This window comes from Mixophyes fleayi, chromosome 5 (assembly GCF_038048845.1).
Source record: "Mixophyes fleayi isolate aMixFle1 chromosome 5, aMixFle1.hap1, whole genome shotgun sequence".
Classification (NCBI taxonomy): Eukaryota; Metazoa; Chordata; class Amphibia; order Anura; family Limnodynastidae; genus Mixophyes; species Mixophyes fleayi.
Window position 1 is genome coordinate 6,058,471 of NC_134406.1, and position 22,342 is coordinate 6,080,812.

The following is a 22,342-nucleotide window of genomic DNA, read 5'->3' on the forward strand; positions in this document are numbered from 1 at the left end:
GACTTATACTATACTTACTGATTAGTAACTGCCTTTAGTTACGTTACTGTTTCCTGCTTGATACAACTTTGCAAGCAGTATCTAAAAGTAGGTTGTCATTTCATTTTGTGAATCTCAGTCACCAGTATCTGCAAACACAGATAACTTTGGATCGTGCACTACTGACAAATATTTGCCCCTCATTATTTTTGTTGAATTTTTAAATAAGTTGGACAAGATATAATGATGCATTGGCAGTATATTTCTTTTCTTCATTACCACTAGCACTAGCATTGCTTCTTTTTCTGTACAATGTACTTAGTGATGTGGGATTGTGTTAAATAATTTGCCAATTTTTTCGGTACTCTATTTAGTATCATCACTTGGTACCACCTTTTGAGTATGGGAGGAAAACCACAGCACTACATAATGCTCATCCTCAACCTGCTGCAAATAGTCAATGGCATTGGGCTGTAATTTCAGATGTAGTTTGTGTTCACAACTGACATATTGCCCTCAAAGTCTGCAAAAGTTTGTATGACCATATAAATAAATCTCTGTGTGACATCTTTATAAAGGGGATGATATAAATTAAAAAATGTTGAACTCCTCATGCAAACAATCAAGAAGCTTGAAGACCACCTACATGAAAAAGGTGTTTCACACTATGTATTCCATTGTATGCGTATACTTCATCCGCCACACACTTGGTGGCCCCCCTGTTCTGCTACATCCACATCATCCAAATTACTATAGGAGACAAATCATTTGTTTTTATTTGGAGGAAAATGGAGCGTGGATTGCAGAAAGGCAGAGAAACATGTAAATTGGAATGTAAAGAGTTCAATCCAAGCTTCTTCCAGAAACCCTCTTTTCCAAACTCTGCTTTGCCCGCTCTTATACTAATGACAGAATCAGGTGTGAGCTCTTTAGAGATATACCAGAGGCTATGACACCTTGTCTGAGCAGCCTGGCTGGTCAAGTGATGCCTCTGATGTATACCTCAACTGCAATGAAAGTGCCCATGCACGTACAGCGGAAATCAAAACTGTTTTAGAGGAAATCTTCAACTATTGCATTAATCAATGTCTACTACACATTTCAGTTTTACATTTCCTTACAGTTCTTCAATGAAAATTAGATGACCCTTTTTGGAATATAGTATACATCAATCAAATACAAATTTATATACAAAAAGCCATATTTATGCAAACAGCTGTAACGGAAATAAAAATTGTATTATTACACAAGATGATGAAAAATTCTATTACAATAGCAAGATGCACCTTTATTCTTCTGTAAACTCTACAAACTGTAGAACTATTTTAGAAAGTTTGCTAGAGATTAATGATCAAACCAACTCACAGAGATTTCCAGTCTATCTTAGAAATCTCACTCGTCCCCTGCTAAAACTTTTTTCTCCAATGGCTAATTATTTGGTGAAGACATTCTGCAACAGACGAAGCTTCACGTGCGTACTTGGTGAGATATCGCATTGTTCCAGGCACTTTTTCGCATTTCCCACAATCATATGCAATGTAATGAAAGTAAATTAGGGATGTAATTTGTGATGTGTTGAGAAAAGCAGAAGGGAGTCGGCTTAATGGTCCTCAATGGGGGAAAGTTATGAGCGAGTGGGAAATGTCATTTAACATGAAAGCGACTGTGCAGACATTTTATATCAGCACGGTTCAGCGATTCACACTTATGGCTTCTTTGACTAACATAACAAGGCCCCCATCTGCTGTCATTACATTAAAATGATACTGGAATAATAACCTTTTCAAGGAACATAAAGCAGCTGTGGTAACCTCTCCGTCATTTACAGGGACTGGTCGAGTGCGTAAGTTAATTAAAGTCAGAGAGGATGCATTCAGTTTGAACTCTGGCATGTTCTGTTCCGGAAGGATGGAAACGAGGTTTGTGATAAGAATAACCATGATGTCTAAAGCTCAGCTACTGGGGCTCTATAGAGAAAATGTTTCAACGGGCCATAAATATTATTATATATCATTTACTCTAATACTACATGTGTACCAGACACCGGGGTTTAATGGACCCTCTGCGGTTTACTTACTGGTATCGGACACTTTAGAGTTTCCTGCTCGACTTGTTCTCTGATTTATTTTTAATTTCAGAACAATTTTCCTGAAAGAAGTCACAGTACATTGGAATGGTCTGTAATACATAGTAGTTCTCTACCTGATCTTCCACAGTCGTCTCCTGGTGCATGACACAGCCAAAGATCCAGTATTAGAACTCCTTCACTCTCTCCTGGTGCATGGCACAGCCCAGGTTCCAGTACCAGAACTCCTTCACTCTCTCCTGGTGCATGGCACAGTCCAAGATCCGGTATCAGAACTCCTCCACTTTCTCCTGGTGCATGGCTCAGCCCAAGTTTCAGTATCAGAACTCCTTCACTCTCTCCTAGTGCATGGCGCAGCCCATGTTCCAGTATCAGAACTCCTTCAGTGTCTCCTGGTGCATGGCACAGCCCAAGTTCCAGTATCAGAAATCCTTCACCCTCTCCTGGTGCATGACACAGTCCAGGTTCCAGTATCAGAACTCCTTCAGTGTCTCCTGGTGCATGGCACAGCCCTAGGTCCAGTATCAGAACTCCTTCACTCTCTCCTGGTGCATGGCACACCCCAAGATCCAGTATCAGAACTCCTTCACTCTCCTAGTGCATGGCACAGCCCAAGGTCCAGTACCAGAACTCCTTCACTCTCTCCTGGTACATGGCACAGTCCACGTTCCAATATCAGAACTTCTTCACTCTCTCCTGGTGCATGACTCAGCCCAAGGTCCAGTATCAGAACTCCTTCATTCTCCCCTGGTGCATGGCACAGCCCAAAGTCCAGTATCAGAACTTCTTCACTCTCTCCTTGGGGGGCGTGGCGCTGCGAGCCTTTTCACTTTGGACCTTCCCTTGCAATGCAATGCTGTATCCCTGGAAAGGGTGAGTGAGATACGAGAAAAAGGCCTGCTCTCCCAGGTGTCCAGGATAACCACCTGAAATTTAAGAGTCTCTCAGGCATTGCGGAGAGAAGGCAAGTGAGACCACCATCCCAAGAAAGGTGAGCTGATCATATGACTTTCACATCCAATCACATGCCACCCTCTTTAGCCTGAAAGTCTCTGTTACCATAGTAACCCCCATTCAGGAATTTGCACATTACTATGGGCCTGTTTTGACTACTACCCTTGATTGACTGTTGTCACTATCTCATAACTTTCCTACTCTGTACAGATCATTACACTCAAGCATTGCATTGATTCGTTTAATAAGTGTAACATTTCCCTAAAGAGCTATGTGACTTTTCCTTTGTGCAGCCTATCTGTCTATACGTCCTATAAATTGATTTGAGCAACTACCAGTTCTTTATCTATCTGTCTATACGTCTGGTGGGCTTTTTGTGAGAAACATGCCCGAACCTCTATCAACTCCCTTTAAAATTCCAACACTGCCCACTTTAATCATCAATAGTATAAAGTGAGGACAAACAACCAGGTTTTAGCTATCGTCCACACCAAGTTTGTTCGTTGTTTTTAAACATTTGTCTGTGGCGCATTTTCAATTGGAAAAATGCCTAAAAACCTCCTGAGATATTGCAAACTATGCCATCTGCTCCTGCCTGCTCGCGGCCGGAACGTGTGTAAAGATAGAATGATCTCTGTCACAACTTCAGGGCTCTAGAGATTCGCATGTAGATTGCTATCAGCAAGTGCAAAAAAAACTATTTATTGTGAACTCGCCACTAAGGAGAGACTGAATCACATTTTTATAGTTATGCCATTTTAAAATTAATTTCTTCTTTCTTTGTGTTTATCGTCTCTAGTAAGACCAAGGAAAAAAGAAGCAAAAAAACACCATAACCCCCCTGCACTGCTTATGTGTCTGCAAATTATATAAATCCACCGGAATCTGTTTTTTAATAATTTCCTGTGGATCTATGATTTGTCTCAGATTTGAGGACGGCAGATGTGAATAATAATTTATTTGGCTCTGAGTTTCAGATTTCCAATGTTGCAGATGTTTTATGGACAGTAGTCTTGGGGCTAAATGTTACGTTTTCAGCAAAATACGTCAATACGTCCATTCAACATAGCAAACAGGGAGCTCTGCGACAGAGATACTCTGGACGGTACAAGCTGATAGTTGGATACATTCAGTCCCTGTAAGAAGACTATTTGCACCCTTGATGATATCATTCTGTGTTTTCTTCTTTCCCAGAAGAAAACACAGTCTGACCTCAGAGATTTCCCAATTTACTGGCCACCCCATAAGGTCCGTCTGTGCCGTACTATGGGAGAAGCAAGAGGAGAGGAATCCTGAGCGGAAACGGCACATAATTAAGACAAAACAAGTTAATTCATCCCCTGGTTCCTGTATCCTGCTAGGAATTGACAACACAAAAAAAAACTGCTAAGCAGCTCGTAATTACTTCAGCTGAATGCCCCGGAGCTGAGCCAACATACAAACTCAACCCACAGCTCCAGCCTTCATTTTATCAGCCTCTGCCAGCTCATCAATCATAAAAGCCATCTACCAGGGAGAGGACACTTCTCTTGTGGCAGTGATCCTGTTCGTCACTTCCGCATCTTATATACACCTAGTCATAAAACCTAGAACCAGCATTTTATCATCACAATCCACTGTCTGTTATGGTGTGATGACAATTCTGCAAGTCTCCAGAGAGACATACATATGCAATTTCACAATGATAAATTCTTAGTGATGTCATTGGTCCCTAGTGAGCTGATTGGCTGCATTCTTAGTGATGTCATTGGTCCCTAGTGAGTTGATTGGCTGCATTCTCAGTGATGTCACTGGTCCCTAGTGAGCTGATTGGCTGCATTCTCAGTGATGTCATTGGTCCCTAGTGAGTTGATTGGCTGTAATCCTGAAATGATGGTCTTATTTCAGACAGACTGACAGCAATGATACCTTTTGTGACTGGGTTTATTTAGGAAGTTCCAACAAAAACAGATTTTCAGTTTTTGGTGGAATTATCCTTTAAGATAATATGGAGAACAGGGCAGAGAGAAAGAATGAAGCCTATCATAGTTAGACCTGTACATAAAAATGATCACATTGTTATAAACAAAATAGAAGGCACATACTGAGAATTAAACACAGAATAGAACAAATAAAAGTAACCTATAATATTAAAGAACTGTTGGCTAGTATATAAAGCAGACTCCATTGTGGTGACTAGAACGTAATAGAAAGCATGCATTCTTTTGGCTAGCGGTCAATCCAACACCCAATTCTGGTGACTAGTATACAATGCCGACATCAAATCAATATTCATAACAATTTATATGAACAAATCTCCTATTTCTGCAATTTCCGCACCTGGACACAATCATCATCATTATCACCATTTATTTATATAGCGCCACTAATTCCGCAGCACTGTACAGAGAACTCACATCAGTCCCTGCCCCATTGGGGCTAACAGTCTAAATTCCCTAACACACACACACACACACACACACACACACACTAGGATCAATTTGATAGCAGCCAATTAACCTACCAGTATGTTTTTGGAATGTGGGAGGAAACCAGAGCACCCGGAGGAAACCCATGCAAACACGGGGAGAGCATACAAACTCCTCACAGATAAGGCCATGGTCGGGAATTGAACTCATGACCCCAGTGCTGTGAGGCAGAAGGGCTAACCACTTAGCCACCGTGCTGCCCAATATAATATCTAGAAAGTTTGATATTTTTATGTAATTTTACCATAATTTGCTGGTGTAAAATTCTGCTTTTCAGTCTTTTGTGGGTAAATATTAGCACAATGCAGGAACATGTTGACAATTGCTACACTATGCTGTCTATATAACAACCAGAGACACAACAACAGGACAACTAGGAAGGATTTACATCATACTGCACATGTATGTTGTCTACCGCAGTGGTGCTCAGCCATTTTTGTAGGTTGCACCCCAACAATAGGCATAATGTTGATCGGGGCCCTAACAATTCAGTGTTACACTATTCTGGGGCCCTAACAAGTCAGTGTGACACTGTTCTGGGGTCCTCATAGATCATGGTGACATTATTCTGAGACCCCCCGTCCCCCATCAAGTCAGCATACGATCGTTCTAGGACCACATAAAAGAGCATATCTGACAACCGGAGGACCTAGCACTGGGTTATGTGTCTCTACATGCGTTCTGTGCACCAGGATGCTACAAAATATCCCAATTTAAACATCATAACCCTCCAGGAATAATTCTGATGACTTCCTGTTGTTGTCACAAATATTTTGTAACTATTCACATAGGTATAAATATTTAAATGAAGAATTGGAAGAAAAATAGAATTGAGATAAAGTTTTTAGCAAATAATGCCGAACTCCTCTAACATAAAGTCAGGAACTAAATTCCCCGTCATCAGACTACTTTAACTTCAGCGAACGATTTCAGGAATTTGCTGATAACTTATGATGACTGGATGACTTAAAATAATTTGATGGTCCTAAAATGACTCCAGAAGGAACTAAGGTAAATTCATTTATATGCAAATGGTCCATATACTGCCCAAATCTCCTACTAACGAAGATCAAGCTTAATTCAATGCTGCAGATAATACCAACAAATATTACCATAAAAAAAAAAATCTAAAAATATTATTTCAATAAAGCAACAATGTAAAGAAAAATGAAACACTGTACGTGAATTTCAGATACGCTAATATTATAAACAACTACATTTTTTCACACCTTTACTTTTTAATTAATACTGTATATAATTGTGAAAGACAACATGAAAATAAATACGATTTGTTCATACGTGTGACATTGTACACGTGAATTCTATTTGGGAAAGGAGCAAGAAAGTGACTTACGTATCGGTTTCGTCCCAGATGATGCAGGTTTGGTTAGTTGTACCCTAGAGAAAGTGTAGAAAAGAATCACTATTAAATATCTGGTATCGGAGTCTGGGATCTGAGACAGACAGGAAATTCACGGCTTAGCCGGATACTAACGCCTGGCTCCTCCACTGTGGCTGATGTTGGGACAGGAGGGTTTTGGATTCTGTGCGAATAGCAAATTACAGTTCCATTACTTTTCCACTTATCGCATATTGCACGCCTAGGGCAAGGTGATAATCCGTGTGCACTTGATACACTTAATGACACACATTGATTTTACTATGACAGTGACAGGCAGTGAGTGTTGTGACCTTGGGAGATAGTGGAGATTGTGAAACTAAAGGCATTTGCAGAACCAAATTCACTTTGCGTTATCTAGTGTTGTATTTTCTCATGATATTTGTTATAAATATTGTTCCATCTTCTAGACAGAGTTTGTTACAAAAAAAACAACATATTTCTCCCTTATAATCAGGGTTGTTCAGTTGATAGCGATCAGCCCCCACAGATTCTGTGGCTTCGGCCACTTATGACACTCCTGAATTTCAGCACCACTTTTTGCTGTGTTGTTCCCCTAACACTGCATATATCCAACCAAAACAGAAATCCTTTTTAGAAGACCGATAGTAAGGTGACCCTGGCTCCTGGACACGGTTTGAACAATCCACTGGGATTTAGTGTCATCACTAAGCCAATGCACGCTTGCCCACTGATGTCATTCTAAGTTTAAAGGGAAATCATTGACAGGGCTATGCATTGGCCCGAGGTCTACAACGCGATGGACAGCTCTTCCACCCACACTGTGACCCTGAAACGTGTTCACTGTCATCTCTACTTTCAAACCATCAAGCTCCACTGAAATCACAGTGGTTTTATGGGAAGGAAGCCTCGGATGTAATTGAAAAGCTTCCTCTTTATAGATGGTACATACTAGCAGGACATTCTCATCTCTGCTGTTGTGAAGAGAGGAAATAAGGGGCTGTAGTGGGCATAACAATAGGTACTGGACAGAAAACAGTGAACTTGGGACTATGGTGGTCATGATGTTTTGCACAGGGCAGTGTATGGTGGACATGGAACTATGATGGTCACAAAGCTGTTATATGGGACACATGGCAGCTTAGCATGGTCATGGGGCAAAATACAGAGGACTGAAGATTATTATGCTGGCTATGGGTCCATAAGTCTGTACACTATGCATTAACTTTTGTTATTGAACCATTAGACACACATAGTACATGTACTTGTTTACAATATAACATGTATGGTAAGCAATATTGTGCCATCAAGCACTCTGCCATAGAGGTTTAAATATGTGGCCCTCTAAGAAGTGGTACAGCTGTGGTCTATGATATGCGAAATTGTTAGGATATTGGGACTGCCTCTTTAACTCTGGTGGGCAGAAATTACTGACTGTGTATGTTGACATTACCTTTAAGTCACTGACACCTGTCTCATTAATGTAGGGTGTGTTTCTCTCTTGACCTGATTGGAACTTTGGAGTTTAAAACCCCCAACTGATCTATGCAATATTTGTCAGCAATAGAAGTTACTTTTGACTCCTGAACAACCTACTCTCTGAGATTCTTCAGTTATAAGTTTCTGATTCAACTTTTGAACATAGAACTGCATATATGAAACAATTGACTTTCTACATCACTCTATCTGCTAATACTGCAATGAGGGGCTCTGGGTTCGTCTCAGTTGCACTTGGAATTTTGCATCTATGAGTACTATTTTCTACTATCAGAACTGTTATTATACTGTTTGAAGTACTACAGACTGCCAGTATTGCTGAATAAGATCTGTTTGAGACTACCAGCTGTCTGAGACTACCATTACTACCATTACCGAGAATTTGTTCTGTGCTCATTAATTAGTTGCTACCTGTGTTTCCTCTGTATCTGAACATCGGTTACTTTGGTTTTTCCAACATATTCAAAACAAATTCACAGTTGTTAGAACGTCTCTATGTTGCTTTTAATTACGTAATGGAAAGGTCTGGTTTTTGTGATGTAGATTGGGGGAAATACTACATCATACTTTGCTTTATAACAGAGCTACACTATTAAGTCCAGGTAAGACTGAAAATGGCATTCTCGCATTTGGGGTTTCATTTAGTTGTTGCATTATGCCCAAATCTATAACAAAAACTACATTTCTTATACCAGTAATAACATCTAGTGAAAGCAAATAATTTATGAATTCATAAAATGAACTACCTATCCTCCGTTCATTCCTCATACTATTTATGAAAAAAAATTATCAAGGAAATTTAGAATCTGTGTTTATGGTTCCACAAGGAAATTAGTTTTTATTTGGAACCTTCCAGTTAAGTCTTTACTTGTCATTTTAATAGATCTCATAAACAAGGAAATGTTTCCGAAAGAACCTCCCCTGATGGAGATTTGTCAAGTTCATCAAAACAAAATAATCTACTCACATTGTATAAGTGGGAAAATTCAATATCCAGCGGGACGGAGGCAGACCGTGGGGAAGGTTTAACAGTAACCGAGATGACCTTAGAATTCAGCACTGTGTTGTTCCTAAATAAGACAAAAAATAATACACAAGTGATACTGACAATATGTCTAAACTCCTGTAAATAATATGTGTGTAAAAGGAAGCTCATATTCTATTTGACATTAGAGTATTTTGTGTTGATCAGTGGTTATAATTCTCTAATAAATCCATTCTAACTTCATGATTTAAGAAGATAACATGTTAAAAATACCAGAGGGGGTAAATTCTTTATATAGTCACTGTGTCAGCAGTGACACCTAGTGGGGAGGCATCATCATCATGAACATTTATTTATATAACGCTAGCAGATTCCGTAGCACATTACAATTGGGAACAAACAGTAATAAAACAATACTGGGTAATACATACATACGTAGAGGTAAGAGGGCCCTGCTCGCAAGCTTACGATCTATGGGACAATGGTTTGATACACAAGGGTAAGTGCTACATCATATTGAATATTTGTATAGCTAGAAAGCAAAGGTTACAAAGTATTAGTGGGCTGTATGATCAGTCACACAACTATGTTGGTCAGAGGGTTGTTGTCTTGTGTTAGCTGTGGAGAGGGTGGTAATAGGGTATCCTAGGGAGATTAAGAGGGTGGTAGAGGAATATTATAAGCTTGTCTGAAGAGGTGGGTTTTCAGAGAACGCTTGAAGATTAGTGGAAAGTCTTGTGGTGCGAGGGAAGGAATTCCATAAGGTGGGTGCAGCCCGAAAAAAGCCCGAAAAAAGCCGAGAATGGAGGGAAGTAATGGCAGTGGAAGAGAGACGCAGATCTTGTGCAAAACGGAGGCATCTATGAAGCTTCCATCTGTTATTTTTATAGTTCCAGTCCTAATAATACCTCAGCCTCATGCCTTTATATGAACTCCTCTGACATAAAAGTGTTTACCCTTTGCCATTTTCACACTGTATGTTTTTACATCATGAAATCAAAAAAGATTTATTTGTTAATTCTTATCTCTTATGGACACACAATACTCTGTAATGTCAAATAAAACAAAAACATGTAAAGCTTTTCTTACTTATAAAAAAACTGCCAATAACTGATTGTATAACATTTCAGCCCCCCCCCCCCCTTACCGTTGGTTAGTACATAAAAAAAAAGAGCTTCACCATGAAGATCAATGATTTTTCAAAGCAAGTACACCAATAAAAAGAAGGATATAAGGAGATTTCAAAGACTTAACATAGCATGGACCAATGTCAAGTCCATAATAGAAAAAAGGAGAGAATATGGCACAGCTCTACATTTAGGATAAGTCTAGAATTAGCCGTCAGTCGAAAGTGGGCATCAATGTGAGTAGGGCACTTGTTAGGGAAGAAACAAAGAGTCCATGGGACAACACCAGCCCTGGCGCCTCACAAATCTACAAACCATTGTTTGTTGGAAGGCATGTGGTAAATTGCCATGCCAAGTGGAGGTCTAATCTATGGTCTGATTAGTTAACTTTTTGGCCTCAACACTAGGCAAAAAGTTTGACACAAACATAACACTGTTCATCATCCCTAAAACACTACCATGAAGCATAATGCTATGAGGATACGTCTGTACTTGATGGACTGCAGAACTAGAGGACATCATGAATTATCTATGAATTATGGAGGAAATCCTGCTGCAAAAGAACTAGAACTCTGGAAAGGAAGATTTATATTCCATCAGGACAATGACCTACAGTACACAGCACTACATGTCAGTGGCTTATTTGCAAAATACAGAAAATAAAATCACCATCTAAGGATGTCCCAGCCAAAGCTCAGGGCACAGTCTCATTAAGTTCCTGTGGTGTTAGTTGAAAATTGCTGGTGTCCAACAGCCCCCATTAAACCTCATGGAGGTCCAGCAATATTACAGAAGAATGGGTGAAAATGGCAGTATCCTTACGTTTACACAATATAAAGTGTATTGTGTTGATCAATGACTAGAATCCCCAAATACATTTCTATTCATTCCATGATGATCATCAAATGTTAACAAATCGCAAAGGGGTTGAAAGAACTCCCCAGTTCTCAGTGATGTCCCTAGATCACCCAAATAATGATTTAGCAAACAAACTGACTGTTTTTACTGTGCTCAAGTGATGGGTGGAGTTGAACAGGGTTAATTCTAAAGGGTATATTTACTTAACTGTGGGTTTGAAAAAGTAGAGATGTTGCCTATAGCAACCAATCAGATTCTAGCTGTCATTTATTTAGTACATTCTGCAAAATGACAGCTAGAATCTGATTGGTTGCTATAGGCAACATCTCTACTTTTTCAAATCAGCAGCTTAGTAAACGAAAAAACGTTTTTTTAACCATTAACCTGTAAAGTTGGTACCAACTTTAATTTCAAGTGATAAGTACCCTAAGAAAGAAGCAAGGCTGATAATGACAAAATAGCCTTTTTTGTTATTTTACACATCCAATAATTATACACAGAATTTCAGTAGAAGCTCTCCCATATGCGTAATGAAATTCCACAGACTAATCGGAGAAACCTCCATAAAAATGATTAATTTTAACAGTTGCTTTATAGGATTATATTCCCTGCAATTTGGCAATTGCGGCAATAATTTCCTTCAATAACTAAAAACATAACAGAGGGAAAGTCCTTGTTTTATCCGTTAAACAATTAAATTATCAGACGGGATCTGTTACAATAAAAAGACTGACTGAAATTCTGGTGTAATCTGTATTCTGAAGACCGGGCTGAACAGTCTGCAATTAGCATGAAATCATCTCACGTTCTGAGCAGTCTGAGGCGAGGTGGTACAAGTTAATGATACACTTACATGTACCCTATTTACACTATATGCAACTATAGTTTAATTTGCTGACTTGTGTTATGTAACTGACTGTGAGGAATATTTAATGGATGTATATTGCTAGGAAAGTGGAAGCAGCGCTGTCAATCCCAGCCTTTATGGAGTTATTATCGTTTATTTACATACAGTCAATCATATTACGCCTGGATGATGTTAAGTGAGGGCAGATGCAACGGTTTCAGTGACAGCAAGACAAGAGCAATGAAATGTCTCCAGGACGGCTTTACCCGGCACCTAAGGCGCAGCTCACACCATACAGCTTGGCGCACACTGGCTGCAGCTACCTTACTTTCACGTACACATCATACAATGGGTTGTCGTAACAGCCAGATGGTTTTTTCGTAGCAAAAAGTATAAAAAGTTGCTGGGCCTGAGCAACATGAGATTGATAGAGCCGTTTTGATTTTGAGACATTTTAGACAGAATAGATTGACGTCTGAAAAGATCTCTTTCAAACAAATATCTGCACCCATAGTGTTACTAAAACAAATGTAACAAGCAGGGATAAGGTAATTGTTTGGCTTAAAGGCAAACTGACAGTCCTACAGCCAACCATGAGACACCTTAAAGCCCAGAAAGAAACAATATGAAACATGCACAAAAGAGTGAGACTGAGTATATATACACCAGAAACCAGCAGCTCATCATTCAGGATTCTCAGATAGAATTTAAGGTTTCACTCAAACACTGCGACAAAAGTTCTAACCAGTACATCAAAAGTCCTTCACACAAATGTACCTCTTGTTACCACCTCACATATCTACTTCACCCCTAAGAGCTGCATTCACATCGCACCACATGCCCTGGAGAATGTGCAGGACTAATACCTTACAGTAGCTGCTCTATCAGATCTCATCTTCTTTCATACTTTGGATTAGCCGAGGTGACCAGCGCACACCAGCGGAACCAATAATAAGGATTCATAGGCAAATCTGCATAACTTAGTAAGACTGGGCTATCACCTAGCACACTTGGAGCAACAAGGAACAGAAAATCTACTGTATTCTTTATACTAGACACCACCAAACATCGGTTCCGGAGTTATCTTCTGCCTTCTTGCTACCCTGTAATACTAATACTGTGATCTCAGAACACAGTAGTTTCAGAAATAGAATCTAAAATTCTGGTAACACTGGGTAGAATCCTGAGTGACAAGAAACCGAAGTACAAGAGGCCGGGAAGACACAGAGGTACCATATCCGTAGCTTAGAGTCAATGGTCAGGAAGAAAATAATAAATATCAGCTCTGATCATTTAACTGACACTTTTTAATGAAAGACCTGTCATATGTATCTAAAGATAATCAGGTTTATTTTGCAGACCGGTGTTCGTACAGTGGTATAGATCACTAATATGGCTAAATCGTCTCTGCAGTTCATATCTCATCAAAATCTCATCAAGAGAGGGCAATTCGGCCTCCACCTTCATCCCATCATTGCCCCACACTCGGATGGGTCTTGGGAGCCAGGATTCACCTTTATTTTATTATAAGATGATTTGAGGTCCTCCTAGTGGATTTTTCCATTGTCATGGACCACTTGCGTAAGCTCAGTCTGTCTGTTCCTCTCTGGATTTCGTTTGTAAACCTTAAAGTGTCTATCCAATTTTAGTCACCCTCATCATTATGACTAACTCCCCAACAAATGTAGCAAGAGATTGTCTCTTCTCTGGAAAAACATGTGTTGCCCGTTACTTAAATACTGTATCGTGGAGGATGGATTCCAGCAAGTCCTCTTCTAATGCTGATTAGAAAGCTCAACGTGATGTTGTTGAAGATAACTTGATGGATTCAGCCCTCCTTCACTGTAAGATGAGAGTGAGATGTGGCCTCTGGTTTGAGATAACGGGGGAAAGGCTCTTACTTACTACAGGGGTGAGAGGGAACATAATGGGGCAGCAGAGGAGATGTTCACAATGGGACAACCACTTTACTTAAGCTGAATGTTGCAATCTTAGCTGTCCGGGGCTCGAACCTGGCCCAAAAGTCACATTAAGGTGTTACTGGTCTACTGACCTTCACAATCCACCTTTTATAAACTTATTCTGTACTACTAATATACTAATTACTCATGTTGTAATATTAGTCCCCAGCTGTCTAATCATCTTATCTTTACCTTGATGTCTTTTACTAATAATACACTTAATTTGTAGTCAATGGTAACACAGCTACAATCTGCTACATATAAAAGTCTTTCCGATGTCTAATGGGATTTGAACACCACATATACTTCCTGTAGAAGTAATCTAAAGACAATGGTTTTATGTGTTCACAAGAAATGCTTCCAATATGTCCAATCATCCTGTGCAATTACAGTTGGCTAATTGGACTATACAGGAGGAGGAAGGAATGAGCATGTCGTTAATATGATCTCCTAGGAAGAAAATAGCCCGGCACAGAAGAGAGATGGGCACATGGTTATCAGTGCAGAACAGATTCGTAAACGTGCCCTAGGACGCTTCACTTGCTGCCTCAGTGCTTGTCTAAAAGAAAGAAAAAGTATTTTCCTACAAAGCTCGCAGCCCACGGCCAGTTCCTCAAGCCGTCAGCCCTCCAACGTGTGCACCCAACCGAACCACAATCCTTCAGAGAACCTTACTCTCCCTGCTGACTCTTTGGGGCTGGGGGTGTTTAATGCCGGACCCTAAGGCAGTCACAAAGACAATGGTTGGTTGTACGTTGCTGGGGATCAGAACAATTTCCTTAGATTAACTATAACTCTAGTGTAAGCGCTGTAGCCGCCGGCCACAGAAGATGCCAATAATAAGATAATATTTCATGAAGACACAAAGCACACAGAAGTGTGGTCAGCTTATTTCAAGGTCCATTGGGTCCAAACTGAGATGAAAAGAACATTATGGCATATTGGCATTGACTTCTTCACATAAAACATGACACACATATATTATATTATTATACTGCTCTTACATCTTACACTGTACAACACAAAGTAAAATCCATGCAAGTAGATTGTAATTTTTAGGGTAGGAGGATCGCTTTCTTATTTTATTCTAATGTATGAAGTTGCTTAGGGGGTAGATTTACTAAAGCTTCTACAAAAAAGGAAAAGTGGAGCTGTTGCCCATAGCAAGAGTCTAGCTATCATTGTCTAGAATGTCCTAAACACATGATAACTGGAATCTGGTTGGTTGCTATGGGCAACACCTCCACTTTTCCGGAAGAAATTACTTGCGAATCGCGTCATAAGGCCCCCCCCCCCCCACTAAACTAATGGACCGGAGGTTCGTCCCAGAAATTCGGGAGTCTCCCAACATTCCGGGAGAGTAGACAACTATGGTTATAACAAGGTACAGGAGGGAATTAATCTACAACGGAAGGAAGTATTAGAACACGACGATATGTACTGACACTGGGGGGAAGTAGGTTCAGAGGAAATTACTTCACAGAAAGGGTAGTGGAAAAATGGAATAGCCTCCCGTCAGAGGTGGTAGAGGATAATACAGTAGAGCAATTTAAACATGCTTTGGATAGACATAAGGATATCCTTACAAAGAACTAAGGATCAAACGGGGGATTGGCTTAATTGCACTTGGCAGACAAGAGAAGACAATTATATGGGACCACAGTTCCTCTTACCTTTGTAAGGACAGAATACTGCCCAGGTTCCGGTACAGCACTGTCCCGATGACGAACATGGATGGATCCTCTGTATCTGTACAGGAAACAAAAAGCAGAAAATCCATTAATGGAGACAAAGGCAGACAGAGGGAACCTGTGCAAGCGGCTGGAACAATCTCACAACACACACAGGCCACACGCTCATCCGTGGGCTAACAAGCTTTTACTTGGCTGAAATAGATTTCGGAGGGGAATGAATAATTCATACGAAAAGGTTAGGACACAAAGCACATGTTGTGAATGCAATCGGCAAGAAGTGGCCTGCAGCAGCGTGAAACGCACTGGATCGCGCTCCACCTTTGCAGATTCTGGTTGTGGTTCAACTAACAAAGCTCAGGAGAGATGATCGGAAGGTCAGCGCTCCTCTCGGTGCCTCTGGCTCAACACTTTCTGCGGAACTAGAAAACAGATGGCGACGGACCAACAAGATATCCGTGTCAGTTGTAACACAGAGATTTGTAGTCACAGACTGTGCTTTATATATATTGTTGTTGAATAATGAAGTAACGGTAACAGCTACTGCAGCATCTTAAATATCTATAAGAGGTCTTATCAGTGTACTGAGGAAGGACCATTAGTATCGTGAACTATAAATACATCCTAGAGTGAACCAATCTGTGGTGGGTAAGTACACCGTCCTCCAAAGTGCCCCTTTACTTGTGGTCCACACACAGACGCCCACTATTACTGCTGTGCTTCCTTGGGTGCTTCAGCGCTGACCGATGATTGAGTAGAACGCTGTCAGAAACGCTGGGAGACAGGCGGTCAGCACGGTGGCTCAGTGGTTAGCACTTCTGCCTTAGAGCACTGTGGTCATGATTTCAATTCCTGACCATGGTCTTATCTGTGTGGAGTTTGTATGTTCTCTCCGTGTTTGCGTGGGCTTCCTCCGGGTGCTCCGGTTTCCTCCCACACTCCAAAAACATACTGGTAGGTTAATTGGTTGCTAACAAATTGACCCTAGTCTGTGTCTGTCTGTGTGTATATTAGGGAATTTAGACTGTGCGCCTCAATGGGGCAGGGACTGATGTGAATGAGTTCTCTGTACAGCGCTGCGGAATCAGTAGCGCTATATAAATAAATGGTGGTGATGATGATGGGTGTATAGAGAACAAGGCTCCTTAGTGGATCCGACTCCACCCACTTTACAAAGCAAATACTGTGAATCTGTCAGTCAGTCTGTGTCTGTTAGACAAGCACCTCCCTCCTAACATGACAGCCTGCAGAGGATTGATAGAGAGCGTAGTGGATTTATTTATGTTAAATATAAATACTCCAATTATTTCCTGTATATTGTTTAGCACAATAATAGACACCCTTTAACAAATAATTCTAACCCCGGTTTATCCTGGAGTCGTCCAGTTCCGAATGTATTAACTTTCATTTAACCTCTTCAATGACAGAGAGGTCTAAGTCACCCGGGCTTAGAGCATTAGGCACAAGAAGCAGAAACATTACAGGCTCAGCAGGAGATTGCAGCTGGCATTCAGCAGGCAGGAAATCCAAGCTAACGGCAGTGATAGTGAAGGTAATCACCCACGGCATTGTATCCCCGCCACAGAACTAATGAGGACCTTTACAGTCCCTTCTGGGCTCCTTCCACCACTTGGCTCTTTCACTGTGACAGCTCATTTTACTAAAAACGTGGAGTGTTCCTGCTGGCAGCTAAACATTTCACAGAGTTTGGGTTCCGATAAATTAACCCGCAGATGAAAACGCACTTGTATGTTTGAGGTTAATGGTATGAAGCTGGTGGGAAAAAACATGCCGGGGATTAAACTGCAAGGATAAGAGAATCGGCGCTGAGCCGGTGTATTAAAGGGCCGGGAGGAACGGGGGGGTATCTCTGAACATAGAGGGAGGTCTCCAGAGCGGATACTAAGATATACAATACGCAAAGCTGAAAGCCAAGGTCTTACGAAGGGGCCAAAAACCTCCAGAAGGACTTGTAGTATCTGTACGATGAGATGCAGGGCTGTACATTTTCCATTTTAATCCACACGTTTTAATTTCAAAGTGAAACAATTTGGATGTTTGAATGTAATTTTAAATTCAGGACGCGTTACACACACCCCTCTCTATGCAAGGAAGAGAAGTACAGATCAGACTCGCAGAACTTCAGTCAGTTCCATCAATGGATTTATGCTCAAATCTGTGCATGGTGCAAGAGCAGAGCAGATACACTCACAGGTTAGATACACTCTTGCATTCATGGTGTCTGGGGAGTTGTCACATCCCATTCACAACAGAGGTCAGTGATTGTATTTTCACAGCCTTCCAAGCTGTGTTGACTGGTGTCTAGAACGCATTTTTGATGCACTGAACGTAAATCTGCTCAGTGCATGAAAACCTCATGGGCCGGCTCAGCAATTTCTCATTGTTTGCAATAGACTCAGACACACCTACGAAGCCTATACTTAGTGACACTGCAAATACCAGCAACACGGTGGCTAAGTGGTTAGCACTTCTGCCTTAGAGCACTGGGGTCATGATTTCACAAGTTCACAATAAAGTGATTTCAGGGGCTAGATTTACTAAACTGCGGATTTGAAAAAGTGGAGATGTTGCCTATAGCAGCCAATCAGACTCTAGCTTTCAAAGTGACAGCTAGAATTTGATTGGCTGCTATAGGCAACATCTCCACTTTTTCAAACCCGCAGTTTAGTAAATATACCACCAGGACTTGTCTATTGCTGCAACTGGAGTGCACTGGATACAAAGTAACAGCAGATTATGTTCCAGCAACCAGACTTGTCCACAGTAGATCTGGGTAGCAGTATGTAAGATTGCAGTGTTTACAAGTATATATTTTACAGGAAACCGCAAGGAATTTTCAGTGGGATATGCCTTTTGTAAAAATAACATACAGGAAATAAATAGTCATTTTACATTTGGCTTTATTAATTCCAATGATTAGATGAATCCTGACTGCAATTCCAACAGGATTTAGTTATTATTAAATAACGATAATGGACTATCCAGCACATGCAATGGAGGTGCCATAACTACTGGATACACTTTAACAATGCAGCAGGTGTAAAAATGTAAATAAATATATATATTTACAATTAAACTACTGACCATCCTGGAAATATGTTTGCATGTAATGGATCAAACTATAGATGGGTATAAATTTGTATTTGTGTTACTTTATAACTATTGAATGCAGCTGTGTAAAAACTGGTTGGACCTTTATAACTACTAAGTGTAGCTAATTGTAAAATAAAAATATGAATCTGTTGGATACAATTATACAATCACTGGATTGGTAACTATGAAATAAGTCAACATATAATGGGAGAGAAATCCTAAATTGTATTCAATCTTATCAGTGATATTTTACAACAGTAAACTGGTCACAACATTAATGTATATGGAAGATCTAGCTGTTGGCTATTGAGCTGAATTTGTGTATCTAACCTGTGTCTTCCGTTGAAAGAAAACTCTTGGAAATAGAGACTTTGTCTTCTGAGTTTCGCGCCCATTCCACCAATCCTCTCCAACCTTTCATCGGGAAGCTGATGTCTGCCGGGCTGTTGGCCGGACGCTTGTAGACACTTAAAACTTTCAATAAAAAAAACCAATAGCTGATCAGGGCAGGTAAAGCTCAACCATAATTTAATACTTGTTAATGTATCTAAGTAGTGTATAAATACACATCTGTGTGCATGAAAACATATGTTATTAGTAGTATATTATTTAGGTGTAAAACAGCAATTTAATTTATTTTTGTCTAGTATCAACTTTTTTAAGTATAGATGACAATTAATAATAATAATAATAATAATAATAATAATAATAATATTTATTTAGCTCTAGCATTTCACAATTGGGAACAAACACAGTAATACCATAAGGATATTAACAGGCAGAGGGCTATTTAGGACAATAGTAGATTGATACTTTTGGTTAGAACCACATATTGCAAATGGGTCCAGATTCCAACTGGCAAAAGTTCTTAGTTGGGCGCTATCTGGTCCAGTTACACAAGTTGGTTTTGGGGTCAGAGCGTTGTACAAGGGAAACAAAGATAACATTTGTGTGAACTATGTAGAGGGTTGGTAATTGGATAGAATAGACTAGGGAGGGTAAGAAGTTTGTTCAGGAATTTAATAAGCTTGCCTGAAAAGGTGAAAATTTTCAGGGAATGCTAAAGATTTGGAGGCAACGGGAACGTTTTGGTTTACAAGGGAGGTAATTTGACAGCCCTAGAAAAGTCCTATAACTGGAAACTGAAGCAGTTAATAGATTGTGGATGAGAGACGCAGTATAGAGGGGTCAAGTTGGGAGATATTTTGAGTGAAGAGATGTATGTTGGGGCAGTTTGGTCAATGACTTTATATGTTAGTAGAACTACATTAAATTGAATACAGTATTGTAACAGGCAACCAATATAAAGACTGACAGGGAAGAGCAGCAGTAGAAGAACATTTTGAAAAACAAATTAGTCTACCTGCTGCACTCAAAATATATTGTAGGGGTGAGAGTCTGGTTATGGGAAGATCAGTAAGAAGTGAATTGTAATAATGAATATTATGAAATTATGAGTGCAGGAATTTAAGTTTTTGCAGTGTCACGTGTGAGATACATGTGTATTCTGGAAATGTTTCTTAGATTTGGATATGTTGACTGATGTGGGGAATAAAGGACAGATATGAGTCAAGGACGACACCTAAGCATCAAGGTTGAGAGGTCGGATTTATTGTTGTGTTGTCAACAGGAAAAAATACGTCAGGAAACTGGTGTTCACTGGTGAGAATATTATTAGTTTAGTGTGAGGTGGGGGGGAGGACCTCCAAAATGAAATGTCACATACAGGAACATGGGTCAACACAGATGGTAAGATAGAGGATGGATAAATGTGGGTATAATCTATATAGAGGGGATACTGAAATCCAGTGGAGCATATTGGTTTTCCAAGTGGTATAAAGAGCAGAGAGCCAAGGATCAAGACTTGTGGTCTCCAACTGATAGTGGAGATAAGGTGGATACAGAGAAATGAACACTGAATGAGTGATTAGATAGGTAGAATGAGAAACGGGATAGGACAGTGCCTTCAAGACCTAGGGATTGTAGCGTTTGTATGAGGAGAGTGTGGTCAACAGTGTCAGATGCAGCAGAGAGACCCTGGAGAATTAGCAGTGAGTTATGGCCATTAATGCAATAATGACCACCTTAGTCCATGAAGACTTTGTGGAGTTTCAGGAACGAATGCCGGACTGAAGAGGGTTCAGTAGATGTGTGAGGAATGGAAGCGTGTGAGGCGATTATTTTGGGTGAATTAATTAAAGTCAGAAAAGGAATATATATATGTATATATATATATGGGCAGCACAGTGGCTAAGTGGTTAGCACTTCTGCCTCACAGCACTGGGGTCATGAGTTCGATTCACAACCATGGCCTTATCTGTGGGGAGTATGTATGTTCTCCCCGTGTTTGCGTGGGTTTCCTCCGAGTGCTCCGGTTTCCTCCCACACTCCGAAAACATACTGGTAGGTTAATTGGCTGCTATCAAAATTGATCCTAGTCTGTCTGTGTCTGTGTGTGTGTGTGTGTGTGTGTGTGTATATTAGGGAATTTAGATTGTAAGCTCCAATGGGGCAGGGACTGATGTGAGTGAGTTTTCTTTATATATATACCCCCAGCACATTTGTCATTCTGTGACATCATGCTCTTAGCTTGGAGTCATGTTCTAAGCTACATGTATGCATGCACCACACGCGTGACTAGTGTGCTTCCCTAATTTACAAACTCTTGTGGTGTCTTCTCACTAAGCGTCGCCCATCGGTAGTTCTTCCATACTCTGATTGGGACAGACTGTGCCGTTCTCAAAAGCAAAATATGAACATTCATCTCCTTTATTTAAAAAGTCTCTAAAACTCCAAAGTGCGGGTATTTTTAATAAGCCAAAATTAGACACGAGCAAAATTTCCAGAACCGTTCTATGGGATATTCGCCTTATTTGGCTGTGTAATGTTATGAGTTTCTCTGGTGGAATTTGGCCTTAAGCACGCCGTACATAATTCCCACTATCATTTCTGTTCCACTTCATTTATTATGCCCTAACCTCGGCTCTGCGTAATGCAGAATAATCAAATAAAACAGAACCCTGAGATGGTATAGTTGGAAATTCACAGTCTGTTCCATCATGAAACTTGCTTCATGCAAACTTTTGCTTCGTTCTCCTCGTACCACAATTCTGCGGAAGGGAGTAACAAGATCGGACATTGAAGATTGTATCTCTGCGCGCGAAAGATCTTTTTCTGCCAAATTTTCGCCACAACTTGGCTCATCTCTATTGAGAAGGCAGAGCCACAAGAAGCTAAAGTCACACATGACGATAACATTTTGATTCATAAACTAACCCAGCAAATTTGATTTCAGTGATAGACACTGTCTGATTTGTCCTCGTTTATGGAGAGACGATCATGTTAGCAGCTAGAGATGCATTGAAAATGCCGTGGGTGCTTTATAACAAATGGTAGGAAGCTGTGTCAAGAAGGG

The 22,342-nt window shown here is 40.3% G+C and overlaps 1 protein-coding gene across 7 annotated transcripts in view; it reads right to left on the minus strand.

Moving 5' to 3' along the window:
• ADGRB1 (adhesion G protein-coupled receptor B1) overlaps window positions 1-22,342 on the minus strand; it is a 411,983-nt gene that overhangs the window by 127,961 nt on the left and 261,680 nt on the right. For all 7 annotated transcript variants that reach the window (XM_075211647.1, XM_075211646.1, XM_075211644.1 and 4 more), the window contains 4 exons: window positions 19,258-19,401; window positions 15,796-15,871; window positions 9,312-9,414; window positions 6,842-6,885 (listed from right to left, as the gene is read on the minus strand). In XM_075211647.1, coding sequence (XP_075067748.1) covers window positions 6,842-6,885; window positions 9,312-9,414; window positions 15,796-15,871; window positions 19,258-19,401 — 367 coding nt within the window. The remainder of the gene's footprint in view (window positions 1-6,841; window positions 6,886-9,311; window positions 9,415-15,795; window positions 15,872-19,257; window positions 19,402-22,342) is intronic.